The sequence below is a fragment of the Pavona decussata genome, unplaced genomic scaffold (genome assembly GCF_977016875.1).
Source record: "Pavona decussata unplaced genomic scaffold, jaPavDecu1.1 SCAFFOLD_8, whole genome shotgun sequence".
NCBI lineage: Eukaryota > Metazoa > Cnidaria > Anthozoa > Scleractinia > Agariciidae > Pavona > Pavona decussata.
In genome coordinates, this window is record NW_028145431.1 from 960,001 (window position 1) to 974,006 (window position 14,006).

General features: G+C 37.6%; 4 protein-coding genes across 6 annotated transcripts in view; 3 read left to right on the plus strand and 1 right to left on the minus strand.

Annotated features, from left to right (window-relative positions):
- LOC146488751 (uncharacterized) overlaps window positions 1-4,213 on the plus strand; it is a 9,551-nt gene extending 5,338 nt beyond the window's left edge. For both annotated transcript variants that reach the window (XM_085113186.1, XM_085113190.1), the window contains 3 exons: window positions 1,498-1,615; window positions 2,996-3,074; window positions 3,740-4,213. In XM_085113186.1, the coding sequence (XP_084969312.1) occupies window positions 1,498-1,615; window positions 2,996-3,074; window positions 3,740-4,026 (484 nt within the window). In that variant the 3' untranslated portion in view covers window positions 4,027-4,213. The remainder of the gene's footprint in view (window positions 1-1,497; window positions 1,616-2,995; window positions 3,075-3,739) is intronic.
- Window positions 4,214-5,523: 1,310 nt separating this feature from the next.
- On the minus strand, window positions 5,524-7,414 carry LOC146488752 (uncharacterized). 2 transcript variants are annotated; one of them, XM_085112252.1, is made up of 2 exons: window positions 7,201-7,414; window positions 5,524-6,882 (listed from the first exon to the last, which is right to left on the minus strand). In XM_085112252.1, the coding sequence occupies exon 2, from the start codon at window positions 6,880-6,882 to the stop codon at window positions 6,328-6,330; it is 555 nt and encodes a 184-aa protein (XP_084968378.1). In that variant the 5' UTR covers window positions 7,201-7,414; the 3' UTR covers window positions 5,524-6,327. The 2 variants fall into 2 exon arrangements, with proteins under 2 accessions (XP_084968378.1, XP_084968384.1); XM_085112258.1 differs by having other exon boundaries at window positions 5,524-6,877; window positions 7,195-7,414.
- Window positions 7,415-8,034: 620 nt separating this feature from the next.
- On the plus strand, window positions 8,035-10,449 carry LOC146488753 (uncharacterized). The gene is made up of 2 exons (XM_085112269.1): window positions 8,035-8,183; window positions 9,145-10,449. Exon 2 carries the CDS (start codon window positions 9,150-9,152, stop codon window positions 9,651-9,653), a length of 504 nt encoding a protein of 167 aa, XP_084968395.1. The 5' UTR covers window positions 8,035-8,183; window positions 9,145-9,149; the 3' UTR covers window positions 9,654-10,449.
- Window positions 10,450-11,319: 870 nt separating this feature from the next.
- Window positions 11,320-13,325, plus strand: LOC146488754 (uncharacterized). The gene is made up of 2 exons (XM_085113220.1): window positions 11,320-11,456; window positions 12,662-13,325. Exon 2 carries the CDS (start codon window positions 12,666-12,668, stop codon window positions 13,158-13,160), a length of 495 nt encoding a protein of 164 aa, XP_084969346.1. The 5' UTR covers window positions 11,320-11,456; window positions 12,662-12,665; the 3' UTR covers window positions 13,161-13,325.
- Window positions 13,326-14,006: the final 681 nt, after the last annotated feature.

Sequence of the window (14,006 nt, forward strand, 5' to 3'; positions counted from 1 at the left end):
GTTCCATTCTATCGAGTCAAACGCTTTCTCGAAATCAATAAGCATCAATATTCCTGGTAATTTACAGCGTTCTTTGTAATCAATGATATCATGTATTGAGCGAGCTGTCTCTCCAATAAACCTGTCCTCGATAAAGCCAGATTAGTCATGATGGATAATATCTGGAGGACAGCATTTTATTTTGTCAGCGATGATCTTAGGAGCAATTTTTGCATCGACAATTACTAAAGAGATTGGTCTCCAGTTCTTTTAAGTACTAAGTTCTATCTTTTCCTTTTTTATCAATCAAGGCAATTGCTTGTCTTTGCGAGGTAGTCATTTCTTCTAATTGAAAAAAATAATCAAACAAAGATACCCTCTCAAGATCCTCAATTTCTTTTGTTTCTTCTCTCCATACTGCTATGTTTTCCTTCCTTTTTTCAATGAATGATGTATCCTTTATCAAAGAAGTGTTCATCAGTTCCAAAAGCCAGGTCCTTCCCGTCTTCTTTCTTACGTAGTTGAAGTGTTATAGCAGAATGGTCCGTTTTAATTGCGGGTACAATATCTACATCTCTTACCATATGATTATCAAATAGACAATCCAATATTAGCCAAAAATCCAATCTACAGACTGAAGATAACAGGAGAACTTTGTGAACACGTGAAGCTCTTTTCATTTGGATGTTTGACCCGCCAAACGTCCTGTAGATTAAATATAGTTTGAATATTTTCTATTTGATCCACGATTTTCTTCCTTGTCGTCAATAATCTACTACTTGGTACTACTAATTAGTTTTGTTGTTGTTGACGATGTTGTTATTAAAGCCTTAATTTTATGATCACTATTGTGGTTACTCACGCCAACAACCCTTAAAGTTTGCACAAGTATTGCGAGTATCAGTGGGAGAGGGAGTGAAGAAGAAATTATACTTCCCCAAAGGGAAGGTACTTACCCGACGGGAGACGTAGTTCTTCGAACTCCATCGGAGGGGGCTGCACTCTGCACAGGTATTGCTCGTATCACTCTCCGATGGAGTTCGAGGAACTAAATGAACATCTCCCCGTCAGGTAAGTACCTTCCCTCCAGGGAAATTTAATATCCTTTGTATGATAGATGATAGATTGGTTTATTCACCCTTCTTGTAGTAGAAGGGTACTGTAGGTCAAGAAACACACAGGTCAATAACTATCGAAATCTCTAAGTTCCGAATATGCCTGTGTCCCTGACTGAGTAATGCATCACTCTCACTTACATATATGTTTACAGTCCTTTATCAATAAGTACCCTTTTACAGTATAATGTTATACTGCGGTAGGCCATTCCTGGATTGCTTTTAACCTCATTATGAAAGTAAGGCTCCGTGCCAAGCTTTTCCATCAGAATGAAAAACAATTTTCGTAACAAATGTTTTGCATCATTCCTGGGGGGTGAGACTTGGGTATATTAGTGACAAGGAGGTACAAAGGTTAGCAGTTTACAACAGTTAGCAGTTTATTCTGCATTGACTCCAACAGCCATGATCCACATACCTTCAGCTACTCGTCATCAACTCTCAAGGTGTCCACTAATGATGGCAGAGGGAGAACAGAATCTTTTCAAGCAACAGAATCAACTTTTAGTGGACCCGGAGGGGTAAGCAGCCCTTTATTGAAATTCATTTCTTTCATTTAGTGCCATTTGTTTTAATTTACCCCAAAAAGTCGGTTTATTATGTGGCCGTCACGTATTGCAACAACGGTTCTGGTAACTGAAATTGTCCATTGTTTTCTTCTTCTGTATTTTTCATGTCGGTCACCTACCCCAGACCTCCTGGTGCTGCTCGGTCAAACTGTGGCGATCTGTTCGTCGCGAGTTTGAGTCCCCGTCAGGGTAGAGAAAAAATAAAACTTTTTGTTTTCGTTTATTTTTCTTTTTTCTTTTTCGAAAGCTAAGCACTCCAAAGGCCCCAAACAATTTCAAATAATAATAATAATAATAATAATAATAATAATAATAAATTATTTCAAAATCTTAAAAATTATGGCAAATTTGACAGCCATGCAAAGTAAGCTAGGCAAGTGGGTTTTCACATGGCGAATTTCAGGTAAATATGAAAAATTGGTAAATAACACTAAATGCATCAGTGCATGAGAATAAAGAAAAGTTACAGCAAAGGCAAAGAACGAAAACTGAACATATAAAATAAAATAAATTTATACAAAACTTGCAAAATCTGTACAGCAACTGCGGACACAAAATCTGATTTACAATACAGTCAAACCTGTATTAAGCGAACACCTTCTATTAAGCGGACAGCAGCACAAATCCCCCTTTTTTTCTGTCCCCCACATTTACGGTAAAAAGAACCTGTATTGAATGGACACCTCTATTAAGACAACTTAAACTTGACTTTTATGGTGATTTCTATTGTCAAAAACCTGTATTAAACGGACACTGCCAAAAGGATGCATGTTTTTTGTCCACGTTTTAACAAATCGGTCATTTAACTTTGCCGACCAAAGAGCTGTCACATCTTTGTAGATACTGTTATGCTTTACATCTTCTAATCAAACAAATGATCACATATACTTCCCATTGCTTATGGAAATACGGCATTCCACAGTTATCGTGTACGTTCAAGAGAAGGGTATTTGGCTCTTTCAAGGCCTTTTAATACTGAGGGATATTAATATCATGGTGACCCTTTTAAGACGAGCTCTAAGGGAACCTGTTTTCAGCGGACAACCTGTATTGAGCAGACACTTGATTCAAGATTCCATAGCACGAATAACATAACCCTATGAAGAACACTCAAAAAACAAATCAGAAAAGAAAAATTGAATTTAATTAAATCTAACATGTAACAATCACAGTTGGGGCTGCAATAGACCCATATTTCAGTTGGCAGGGTTTGTTTTAAATAGTACTGTTATTGTGAGAGTAGTGATGATTGAAAGTTAAAAAGTTTTTTTTGTTGAAAGGGTTGGTGTTTGTATCACACTGTTGAATATTTTATTTCTTTTTTGCTCTTAGGTGAGCAAGACACAAATTTCTGCGCGTTTAACAGAATCTGGACCGCATTCGAAATCTGTGGCAAATTACCATCACTCAGGTGATTATGGGTCTTAATATTATCATAATAATAAGGGCAATTCGTTAAAAACTCTTATGCTTGCAGCTCAATTATAGTACAATGTATGTAACAGAACCTCGATATAACAAGCTCCTGTTATAATCCAGGGTTCTTGTTAGGACCCGAACACTGGTTATTTTTACCATCTACTCACAGAAATGTCACCGCCTATCGTTAAAAAAATGTTTCCGAAATTACGTGAAATTATTGACACCGCTTTCAAACTTCATCCTATTTTGAAACTCTAAACTTACGCTTTTTTTTAAACAACTAGCCGGCTTTCGTTTGGGAGCACTTGTTTTGGGCACAGCCTCTTATAGCAGGAAATTTTACGTTTCAAAATTCGATGCCTTTTTGCAGTGAAAAGTCCAAGAAACGCTAATTTAACGCAGCGCATTAAAAAACTAACCGTTCGATTGTGTTGATTATGGCAAGGATTTTACTTCTAGAGGTTTACTGGGCGTACATTTGACGGGAGTGGTGGGAGATGGGCTTATGTTGAGAATTTTATGGTACATGTGTCTTTGCTAATAATGTTGACCCGGGAAACAGTCGGGGAAGAGCAACTCTGTGGATATGCCAATGGCTATTCCTATACTTTATTTTATCTGTATGTTAATATATGTACCCTGTTTCTGTCACAGAAACGCGAACGAAGGCGATTGATCGCCAGCATAGGGACGGGCCAGAGGCACACCTGAGGGGAAAAGGCAGTGGCTGGAACAAAAGGGATATTTTGTTTTGTTTTTGTCTTTGTTTTTGTTTTTTGCTTTTTGCTTTTGGTTTTTATGCTGTTATTGCACGAGATGCGGAGTGGAGGAAAGAGGTCTTCAGTGTTCCAGGAATAGACCACAGATACGTTTTCTGGGGTTTTTTTTGTTTTTGTTTTATTTGGAGTATCGGTTGTTTGACGTTTTATTTCAAGAGATAAACAGCCGCCCCGATAGACACAGTAGCTTTTTGTTTGCAAACAGTGCCTGGGTGATTGGAATGACAATCTACTGTTACACTGTAATAACTGCAGGAATTTTTTAGTGTGCTTGAAAGTAAAACAGTTTACTTTTTGACACTCCTAGTGAATATTTCAGCGAAATAACAATAGAGATTAAATAATATGATATTTGTTAGTTTTTCTTGGCTCCGCTGTCAAGAGAGACAGAGGAAAACCTTGCCATTCATACCTGTTTTTAGATTGACAGGTGATCACCCCCTTCCCCCTCCTCCTCCTCCCACAGGCCAGTTTTGACGTCAAGAATCTTTCTTTCTTTCCTTCTTCTTTTTTTTTTTAATCGTAACTAGGGGGAACTGTATTCTTTTATTCGGCTATAGCTTGAGGATGCTAACTGAGAATCTTTTATTGTCCACCACACTTAGAGCCGGCCACAGGTCGCTATTATTGGGACAGTTTGGGTTGATTTGCAATGCTGAAATTTGTCTCGGGCTTTTAACTTATTCTTTACTTCTTTCAACAACCTCAAAACTACAAACTTTACTAGCAATTGCCAAATGGCGTAAAAAAAAATACTCCTTTATAACGCCAGGTTGCTGATAGAAAATGGCTTTATCGGAGAGTGTGAATTGTTGGGCTCTGTAAAGATGTTAAGGGTTAAAAAAAACTCTTAAAGGGCTCCCTGTGAAGCTATCAATGTTAAACTGTGGGGAGAGGACAGGAATAGGTGGGAAACCAGGTAACCTTTTTTGTTAAAATGTCCTACTGCAAGTCATTTGTGGATGGTGCAAAAAGTCGCTACAGGTCACTGAAAGTTTGTTAGAAAGCCCTCGAAAATGGACACAAGTCCACATTGCGGGCGTATAATTACTGTCAAATATCCCTCCCATGCCTCCAACCCCATTCCCTTTTATACGACTTAACATTACTTGATAGAGGCATTTTCGGTACTTTGAAAGTACTGCTAGTCGCTCCCTGGAGTGAATAGCATGTTTCGTTTGTTCACCGTTTTTGGCGCGTTTTTCCAAGACGTCCGAAAGGAAAGTCTCCCCGGCGCTCTACCGGTGACACAACGTGTAGATCATGATTACACAGTGTAGGTTATCACCGTATAGGAGTTCCTCTACACATCTCCACGATCCACATTTTGTTTTGTTTTTGTTTGTTTGTTTGGGTTTTCTTGGAACTATATTGGAACGTTTGTTCTGAAGGCCACAAAGGGCTGTCAAATACAACCTTCCCCCGCCCCTCCCTTCTTTCTGCCACCCACTCCTGCCCCAAACCTCATTTCCAATCATCGCCTCGCTCTTGTCATGACAGACTGGGAGCAGTTATTTTGTGCCAGCTATCTGTCGTTTTTATGAGCAAGCCATGGAGTAAATAGTACTATGGCAGACATTTCGTATTTTGGTCGTACAGGGTTTCACTACATAACGAATAATGTTTCCAACCGGAATCCACAGACAGTCACACCTGACATATTTCCAATGTCTGTTTGTTTATTCAGTTGTGCTTTTTAGTTTCATGGCTAATCAACCCAAATCATTTGTTCAGTTTATTTTTTTTTTTAGCCATTTTTACACTTTCAATAATGCTAGTAAAGCCTTAGGGAAGTGGTCAAAACTACTATACTGAAACAAGACCCACCAAACCACAAAATAGATGGTGGTCTCTGCCTGCATGCCCCTTCCTCTTCCTCTCTAGCCATGACTCAATCCAGCATTAAAAAAGGACAATGAGATTCAAACCTCCCTCTTCTAATTTATCAAGCAATGCTGACCGTTTAGGTCTGTTTTGGTTATAAAACCAAAGACTTTAAGGGAAATGGTCGAAACTACTTTACTCCAACAGGACCCACTAAACCACAAAATAAATGGTGGTCTCTGCCTGTATCTACCTTCCTCGACCTCACAAGATGATGACTTTATTGCATAGCCACCCCTTTAACTAGCAGTAAAAAATGACAATGAGATTCAAACGCCACTTTTCTTATTTATCTAGCAATGCTGACTCTTGCTAGCCGAATATTTCTGTGTCAACACAAATTTTAAAGCCAATAAAATTTTCTTGGTAATGTTCATGAGATACATGTAGGTGGTGTCTTTGATAACCACCCTACCCCAGACAAAGTGGGTCCTCTTCAGACAAACTTGTTATGACCAGTTCCCTTATTTGACACAATTTCCAGAAGAAATACAGTTACTTTCAAAACAAAGCAAAGAAACAAAAATGTAATGAGTACATTTTCATGCACGTTTATTCCTAGCTGTCCATGGATCGTTTCTATATTTGCTGGTAATACAGTGCTATCAAAGCATTAGCCGTACCAATAATACTGCCCATCTTTTCACGCACGTCCTCGACAAACTTTCCATTGTAGGTGTTTTCGTTGTCGAACACAGCGCGAATCTCTTTTCTCAAATCTTTGAGGCATTTCTGCACATGCGCAGTACGCGGTACGCTGGCTTTACTAAGCCGCTGTACAGCTTGATTAAGGTCGCTGTTATTGCTATTCAGACTGGGCATTATCTCGTTACACCCTTCCTTCACAGATCTTAGCACAGGCACCCCACTGTGGCCTCGCTCCGACTCGTGCAAGATTTGGATCCAGTCCTCCATCGTCGCCACAATGAACAGGAGATCCTCGCTCTGCTTTTTCATGGGGTTTTGCATCTTTTCCAGTCTCCCCACGGCCTTCTGTAGATGCTGCTTATTGGTAGCAATCATTTTCATTGACAGAGCATGGCTCGTTTCCAGTCCGTTTCCCGTGATGCCAAGCTTTCTTAGGTGAAGAGAATTTGTTGATAGTTCCACTGCTACAGCAACAGAGCCACTCATCTTAGAAAAAATAAAAGCAGCACCGCAGAATTAAATCGAACGCGCAAACTATTTGATTAGAGAGTCTTGTTTTAAACGCCTGGCGAACAAATATTGCTCCCCGACTCAACAAAAATGGAGAAGTAAAAGCGAATTTTGTATAGTATTGAGCGAGAGTTCCTTACGATTTCACATAGATAATTCTACACCATAAGCAAAGAAATGTTTGGAATAGGCATCATATTCAAATTTTTAAAGAATGGAATTTTTACATTCGGGAAAATTTACACAATCGTAAATCTCTCCCATTCGGAAGAAAATTTGACTCGAAACAAATACCTTTGTTTTGTCTTTAAGCTTTGATCTCGACTTGGTCCTTTCGTCTTCCAGAAATCAACGTTTAGTAAAACTGGAAATAAAATCAAGTTTTTTCAGCAGCAGTCAGTTAAAATCGAACTAAGAAAGAGTGAAGATAATCAGGTTCAAGTCGTCAATAGGAAGGAGTTCCACTCCCAGAAATTGTTGTGAATTTGCTTCCGTCAAAATAGCCAATGAAAATCGCAATAAAATGAAGCCAAAGTACACGCAGGTGAAACAAAATTCATTCAAATGCGAGACTAATATGTAAATATATTGAAAAAGATTATCAAAGAAGTCCACTTTCAGCAAATTATCTTCTTGAATCCAAGTTGTCTGCGAAAATGCCGATATGTGGAAATCAAGGTTGTTTCATTTTATTCTCCCTTAGAGTCAACAGAAACATTTCCTGGTCAGTTTGTTGATAAATGGAAGAATTAGACCTTGAAAGTAAAAACATTCTAGCGTATTTCTCTCCTTTTTATTCGAAAGCGAATAAATATTTTATAACCACGTTAATAACCCCTCCAGGGAAGTTATTCTAAACAGTAAAATAATCCGATTTCATTTTATAAAGAAACAGTGAGATATCGAAAAATCTTTTCGTAAAAAGTCAGTTTTGCGGATAAAACAGAAGGAAACTAAAAACAGAAAAAATACGACATTTTAAAAAATTATTTTTGTAATTTTTATGAAGCGTGCGGTACAATAACAACGCGAAATACGACATTTATTGCCTACACCTGCGTACGCATGCTAACCAATCAAATTTAAGTTGGCTTTGATATGTTGTTAAATTAGCGCACAGTAGAGCCTGAGTCGCTGGCTATTAGCATACTGTCACTCTAGGGTTCAGAGATGTCTGGCAGCGCCCATCTACACCTAACATAGGAAGAAACGACCAAATCGCTTTGTTTTGTTGCTGGGAGTTGGAATTAAGAAAAGAAGCGCTCATCGACTAGAGGGTAGGTCTCTCAAAAACTCTACTAGAACTGTGCTCGTTTCAATGATGAATTCTGTTTAAACATCAATCGTTTTTTTGACTGAAATAGTCAAACTTTAATGTTAGAAAGTCCACATCTTTGGCTTTAACATTATCCTATATCATTTTGCTTCCCGCATGGAGATCCGAATGGAATAAAACAATTCTTTGTAAAGATAGGGTTAATACGATGAACTGTTTATTCTGCGTTTTTATGACCAAAACGTTAAAATAAAATCGGCTTACATTAAAGCAAAATTTTGGCTAAAACTCGAATCATTGTCGATGGGCTGTCACGGTGTTGTTTCGCGTTTTTTAATCTGTTTTTTGATGTCGGAATATGCAAATTAACTTGTCTGTTCACATCTGACCAATTTTAATTAAACTCTTTTTGTACAATTTAAACGTTTTGCGTTTCCTGTTTTTCATCTCTTCAAAACATGAAATGGTTTCCTCATGCATTAAATCTCGAACTTTTTATACTTGTGAACTAAATTTTCGTTTTTTGTCAATCAGAAATGTTTTTTGCATTTATTTATTTATTTATTTTTTTTTTTTTTTTCAAGAAACACAGTGCGTCGGGTTATCTAAACCTGCGACACAGCTGTAAAATATTCCTTGAAAAGACTGTATTAAAAGCTCGAGCAAATTATCAACAAGTTTATTACAGAGCAATGAGGAATTTAATCGAAATACACTAGTTTCTGGTCATCTCAGTAATTCCTGAATGAATGTAATATCTTAGCAGCAGAGAGCAGATGGCTTTTTTCATAACTAAAGATTATTTTACCATGTATATAAAAATGAATGAAACACATGATGTGGCAAAATTTGTTCGTATTATAGTAAATTATGCCGACCTTAGTTCAATGATGTATTGCGAGATCTGTTTTCAGTTTTGTTTTTCATTACACAGTGCATAAAATTTTCCCTTGTTTTTGTAGTTCAAATGGAGACCCCAGTTTATGTCAACGGAACATATTCTGTCAGCGGAAAGAGTGTTTCGCTGAAAAGAGTGATTAACCATAAGCAAGAACTACAAAAGGAAATCGCTGATCTGGAAAAGCTTCAGAAAACCTTGCAACAACAGCGTCAAGACTTGGAGTTCTTGAATGAGAGCATTAAAAGCTGGGCACAGACCTTCGACAAGATTGAGCGAAACAGCCAAGGAGTTCCCTTCGTTAGAAACGTAAAGGAAACTTGCGCTCAGATTGAAAATCATCTTAATGACATCCACGGCGACTTTTATTTCAGAATGCAAAATTTGGTCACCGCGGAAGTGCCTTGCTTTCAACAGGTTTATGAAGCTTTGGAGCTGCTGAAAAAACAAGTTTCGAAAATTCTTAATGATGACGCTGCTTATAAGGCGTCATTTATCGAAGAAATTCGACAGCTTCTTGGCCGGCTATCTGGTATCACTGATACGATGTTGGAGATTTATTTTGAGGAATAATCCACCCAAAATTAAGAAGAAAATAAGAACTGCAAAAGAATGCGTCGATGAAATGCTTGAGAAGATTTAATGAAACCTGTGCAATTTCGTTTAATATGCCCTTAATTATTTTTATATCGATCTGTTTTATTTTTGCTCAATCGTTTTGTCCTAATAATAGTTTCTAGAATCAATTTGTTTGCAGTTTATCCTTTAAACAACAATATGTATCAATTTAAATTTTAGTAAAGTTCTTGTAACAACTCAAATAGAATCGGTTAACCATGTATTTCCATCTGAATGATGTTTGCTTGGAAGAAATTCAGTTTAATATCATGGTGTCCAAAAGATGCGGAGCCTGAACCCCCTTTGACGCCCTAACTGATATGAACTCCGTTTCCATAGAATAAGCACGTTTCTCTCTTTAGACAAAATGGTTTAAAAATAAAATAAAAAACCGTTGTGTGATCACATCAGACCTTATTTTGTATTTGTCTCGATCAGAAATGTTTTACTGTTTGGTTGAGTTGTTTAATTTTCACAAATTTAACACTTTTCACAGGCACACTGCGAAACTCGCTACTCAATGAATCAAACTAAGAACATTAACGATTACGAAATGCCGAGATTCTTCACCTTTGAGACTTAACTGTGGTGAAGTGAAAGGCAAACATGAGAGGGTATTGACTTTAATATGGACTAATTAGGTACCTTTCACTAAAAATGAAAATAAAGTCGATTCTGTGAAATTAAGGTCAGTTGAAAGTGCATGAAGATAGGTTGTCATTTCAATAAAGCTTATTAAAAGTTATGAAAATGGTTTGTTTCTAGATATCAGTGCAGTTTTTAATTACTGAATCAGACGAAAGAGAGAAATAACATTGGTACTTTAACACACAAATTTTTTATACTTAAAAATATCGAGTAAACACCATGTTATTTTAACCCACAAAAAACCCCTTCTAACTAAAACAAAGAATGAATAGTTGCAATTTTTAGTCCTTAATTTGAAATCTCTTTCCACTTGTATTGTTTCAATTGTCTTTGGCTGATAAACATCTTGTTTTTTATTCGTTGGTTTCACAATTATCCGTTTGACGATGGGAGAAATTATTCTTGAACACTAGCGACAAAGTTTGTCAGAGCCGGCTTTTGCACTCACCCGAATTCCTTTCTCGATGGCCGTTCCTTTGCTATGTTCATTGAACGTGAGCAAATCGGATGAACGCCAACTCAGACAAAATTTTGAATTCTATATACTTATTATTGGTGTTGAATATTAATTATTTTCAACATATGTTCCCAATAAAGGAATCTCCGAGCTGTAATTGTTTGACGGCTTTTAAACTCAGACACCTTGTACGCATTTGTAATAAAAAATGGAAGAACAAAATAATTGAAAGTGGTTTATCGATCGAAGCTAAAAAGGCGTCTGAATCTAATTCAGTTAAAAGAAAGCCACATGATCGCAACTAATCTATGTATGGTATGATTTTCTATCGCAGCTAAGTCAATGACATTTGTGTCGATTAAATAATTTTGCACCAAAACAATGTTTGACTGTAATTTGAATAAAAAACGAGTTGAAGAAAAGCAATGCACATTTATGTGCACCTGCCTTCGCCTAAACCAATCAGAATCGAGAATTAATAATTTGGAGCCAATCAGGTGGAGCCTATGTAATGCGCGCAAAATGGGTGGGTCATTGACAAGGCACTAGTCTGAAATAGATCGATATTTTACCCTATTTTGGAAAATATTTACCGGCTCTGAAGTATTGGTTGCCTCACAAGGGTTACGAAAAGTTTGGGTTTCGACTTTCAGGTAAGGTACTGAGTTGATCAAGGAGAGGCGAGGGCTTGCTTAACCTTCGGTATCCTTGTTAACATTACTGCAGTAAATCATCGTTTTCTATTTGCCTGCCTCTCAAAGTTTCTATATATCTCGAATATTTCTTTCGATAATTTTTTGAAACTGGAAAACGCGATTTTTAGTCTTTTTAATACAGCAACGTAAACAAGAATTAGTAGCATTTTATACATATATGTGCTTTCAGGGAGCTTTTTCTATTTAATTTAGTACTGATTCGTAGAAATATCGCAAACGCACCATCATCTTGGTCTATGCAAATTGTACAATCACCTGTTCTCTAACGCAGCTCAAACAGAGCATGCGCAGACGGAAACAACTCGCCTGATACAATTGAAACGAAGCAAACTTCGCCAATAATGGACGACATTGTTTTTTATTTTCCCAACAATTATTATACATTTATGATATTTTCGTTGTAGTCTGTGGTGTGGTGGCAATCGCGTAGTCTTCCCATTACACTTGTATCGTCGATAAAAATTTAATGGCATCGCGTATTTAAAACTAAAGAAAGTAAGACTAAGATCGAGCTGTTTTCTATTTGCCACAAAAGGTCGATCTGGCTGGCCTTTCTGTAAATCAAATGCGTCATTTTGAAGGGATGGAGCTGCAAAATCTGGAAAAATAATCACTTCGAAAATGTTACGCGAAAGACTCGGAGAATAAAACTTGTCCTTCAAATTGGTAGCCAGTTTTGACAAATAGAAAACACCCTAAGACACCACCTAAATAATGTTGTTCCTAAATGGTTTTGACATGTAATTCAAGTCGCATCTTAATAGAATGTGAGCAGCAAGAGATTGTAATTATGTTGTCTTGCGAGCAGTCATTATTTTTGTTCAGAGATAGTGGGGCGCCCGACGCAAAAACGCCGGAAATGGCGATATCGATACGCATCCTTTCTCGCTTTTCGCGTCGCGCGCCCCGCCATCGTTAGCTAAGGCAACTCCGTGCACGTATCGTTCTTAGTTTCAGCAGACACAATAAAGGCAGTAGATAAGATGAAAAAGTAGCGTCTTATACATAAGCCGCGATTTTCGGTCATTTCAGGTTTCCGACGCGTCTTTAGTTTGAGCTAATTAACGACTCAGTGCATTTCTTCTGTCAAAAGTAATAAACTCTTTGCAACACAACGGATGCAAATTATTTATTTCTTTCAGAGACATGACTGCCGTAGCTAACAACGAGGAAAGGGAGATGACGATCCGAATCGAGAAACTATCGATTATTTCCATAAACAAGAGCATCAAGCAGTTCAAATCGCACATTCGAGAGCTGGACAAACAGTATGACACCATGCATCAGCAGCTAGAAGACCTTCAGTTTATACTTGACGTGGTGTTGAAATGGGAGGAAGACTTCAAGAAGGTGGTGCGATTTAGTCAGGGTGTACCACACATGAGGAACACAAAGGAGATCTGTGCCAACATCAAAACAGCTATGATTCCGAGCAGCGAGTTTGACCGCACTGTACAGATTTTGGTCAAAGAGGGTGTGCCTTGTTTTTCTCGAGTTACCAAGCTTTTAGAGAAGCTCAAATCAAGACTGGACGAGAGAGCCCCGAATGCGAAGTTCTCCGAAGAGATTCGCCAGCTGCTCGGAGAGTTAATCGGAACTTTGAGTACAATTATCAATTTCTTTTATGATCAGGAATCATAGACTGTTTTGGTAATTTTAACAAGTGCTTTGAATCGGTTGGAGAACAGAAGGTTGGTAGGATTATATTGGGCACTAAGAACTTAAACGTTTTTCGTGATAAAAATAACATATTCAATTTACAATGATAAAGAAAACTGAAAAATAAAAGAGAAACTGAGAAAGGTATGCAGGAAAACCTATTTTTGTAATGGCGATGGAGTTGTGAAAACTGCAAATTACATATTTTAGGAATTGTGTTTCACAACTGAGATTATGAGAGATACTGCAGCCCTCCAGCATATTGATATATGCTATCAGTCCATCTTATAAAATTAGCAAATACAAGTCGAAATAGCCATGTATGAAATGAAGTTAACACCCCCAGGCCAGGCCATAGAGATGCCTAATCGATAAAAATCGATAATCGATATTATCGACTTCAATCTATCAGGGGCTTACAATGTTGTCTTCTGTGTTTCCAGATCGCTTTGCCTGTGGCCTTTTAAGGACATACTCGTCTTAGCTAATACAGCTTGATCGGTCTGGATGCTTCTGAAAATAATAGTTGTAGAAAGTTTTAGGAAACGAAAATGCTAGTTGACCTTTAATTTTTCGGTTAGTTGACCTTCTTCGGTGACATATGGAAAACAGTCACTTCGTTACCTAGGGCCTAAACTGTGGAATGATCTCACTCCTAGAATAAGATATCAACCCTCTCAGAAGCAATTTAAAAGAGTCATACGTAATCAGGACCTTACTGCCCTAGCTGCAAATGTCAGTAACTGTCGAGGCTGCAACCTATGCCGAGAAGGACTGTCGTTTACATGAGTTTTACAATTGATGTATGAAATTTTTAATATTTTAATA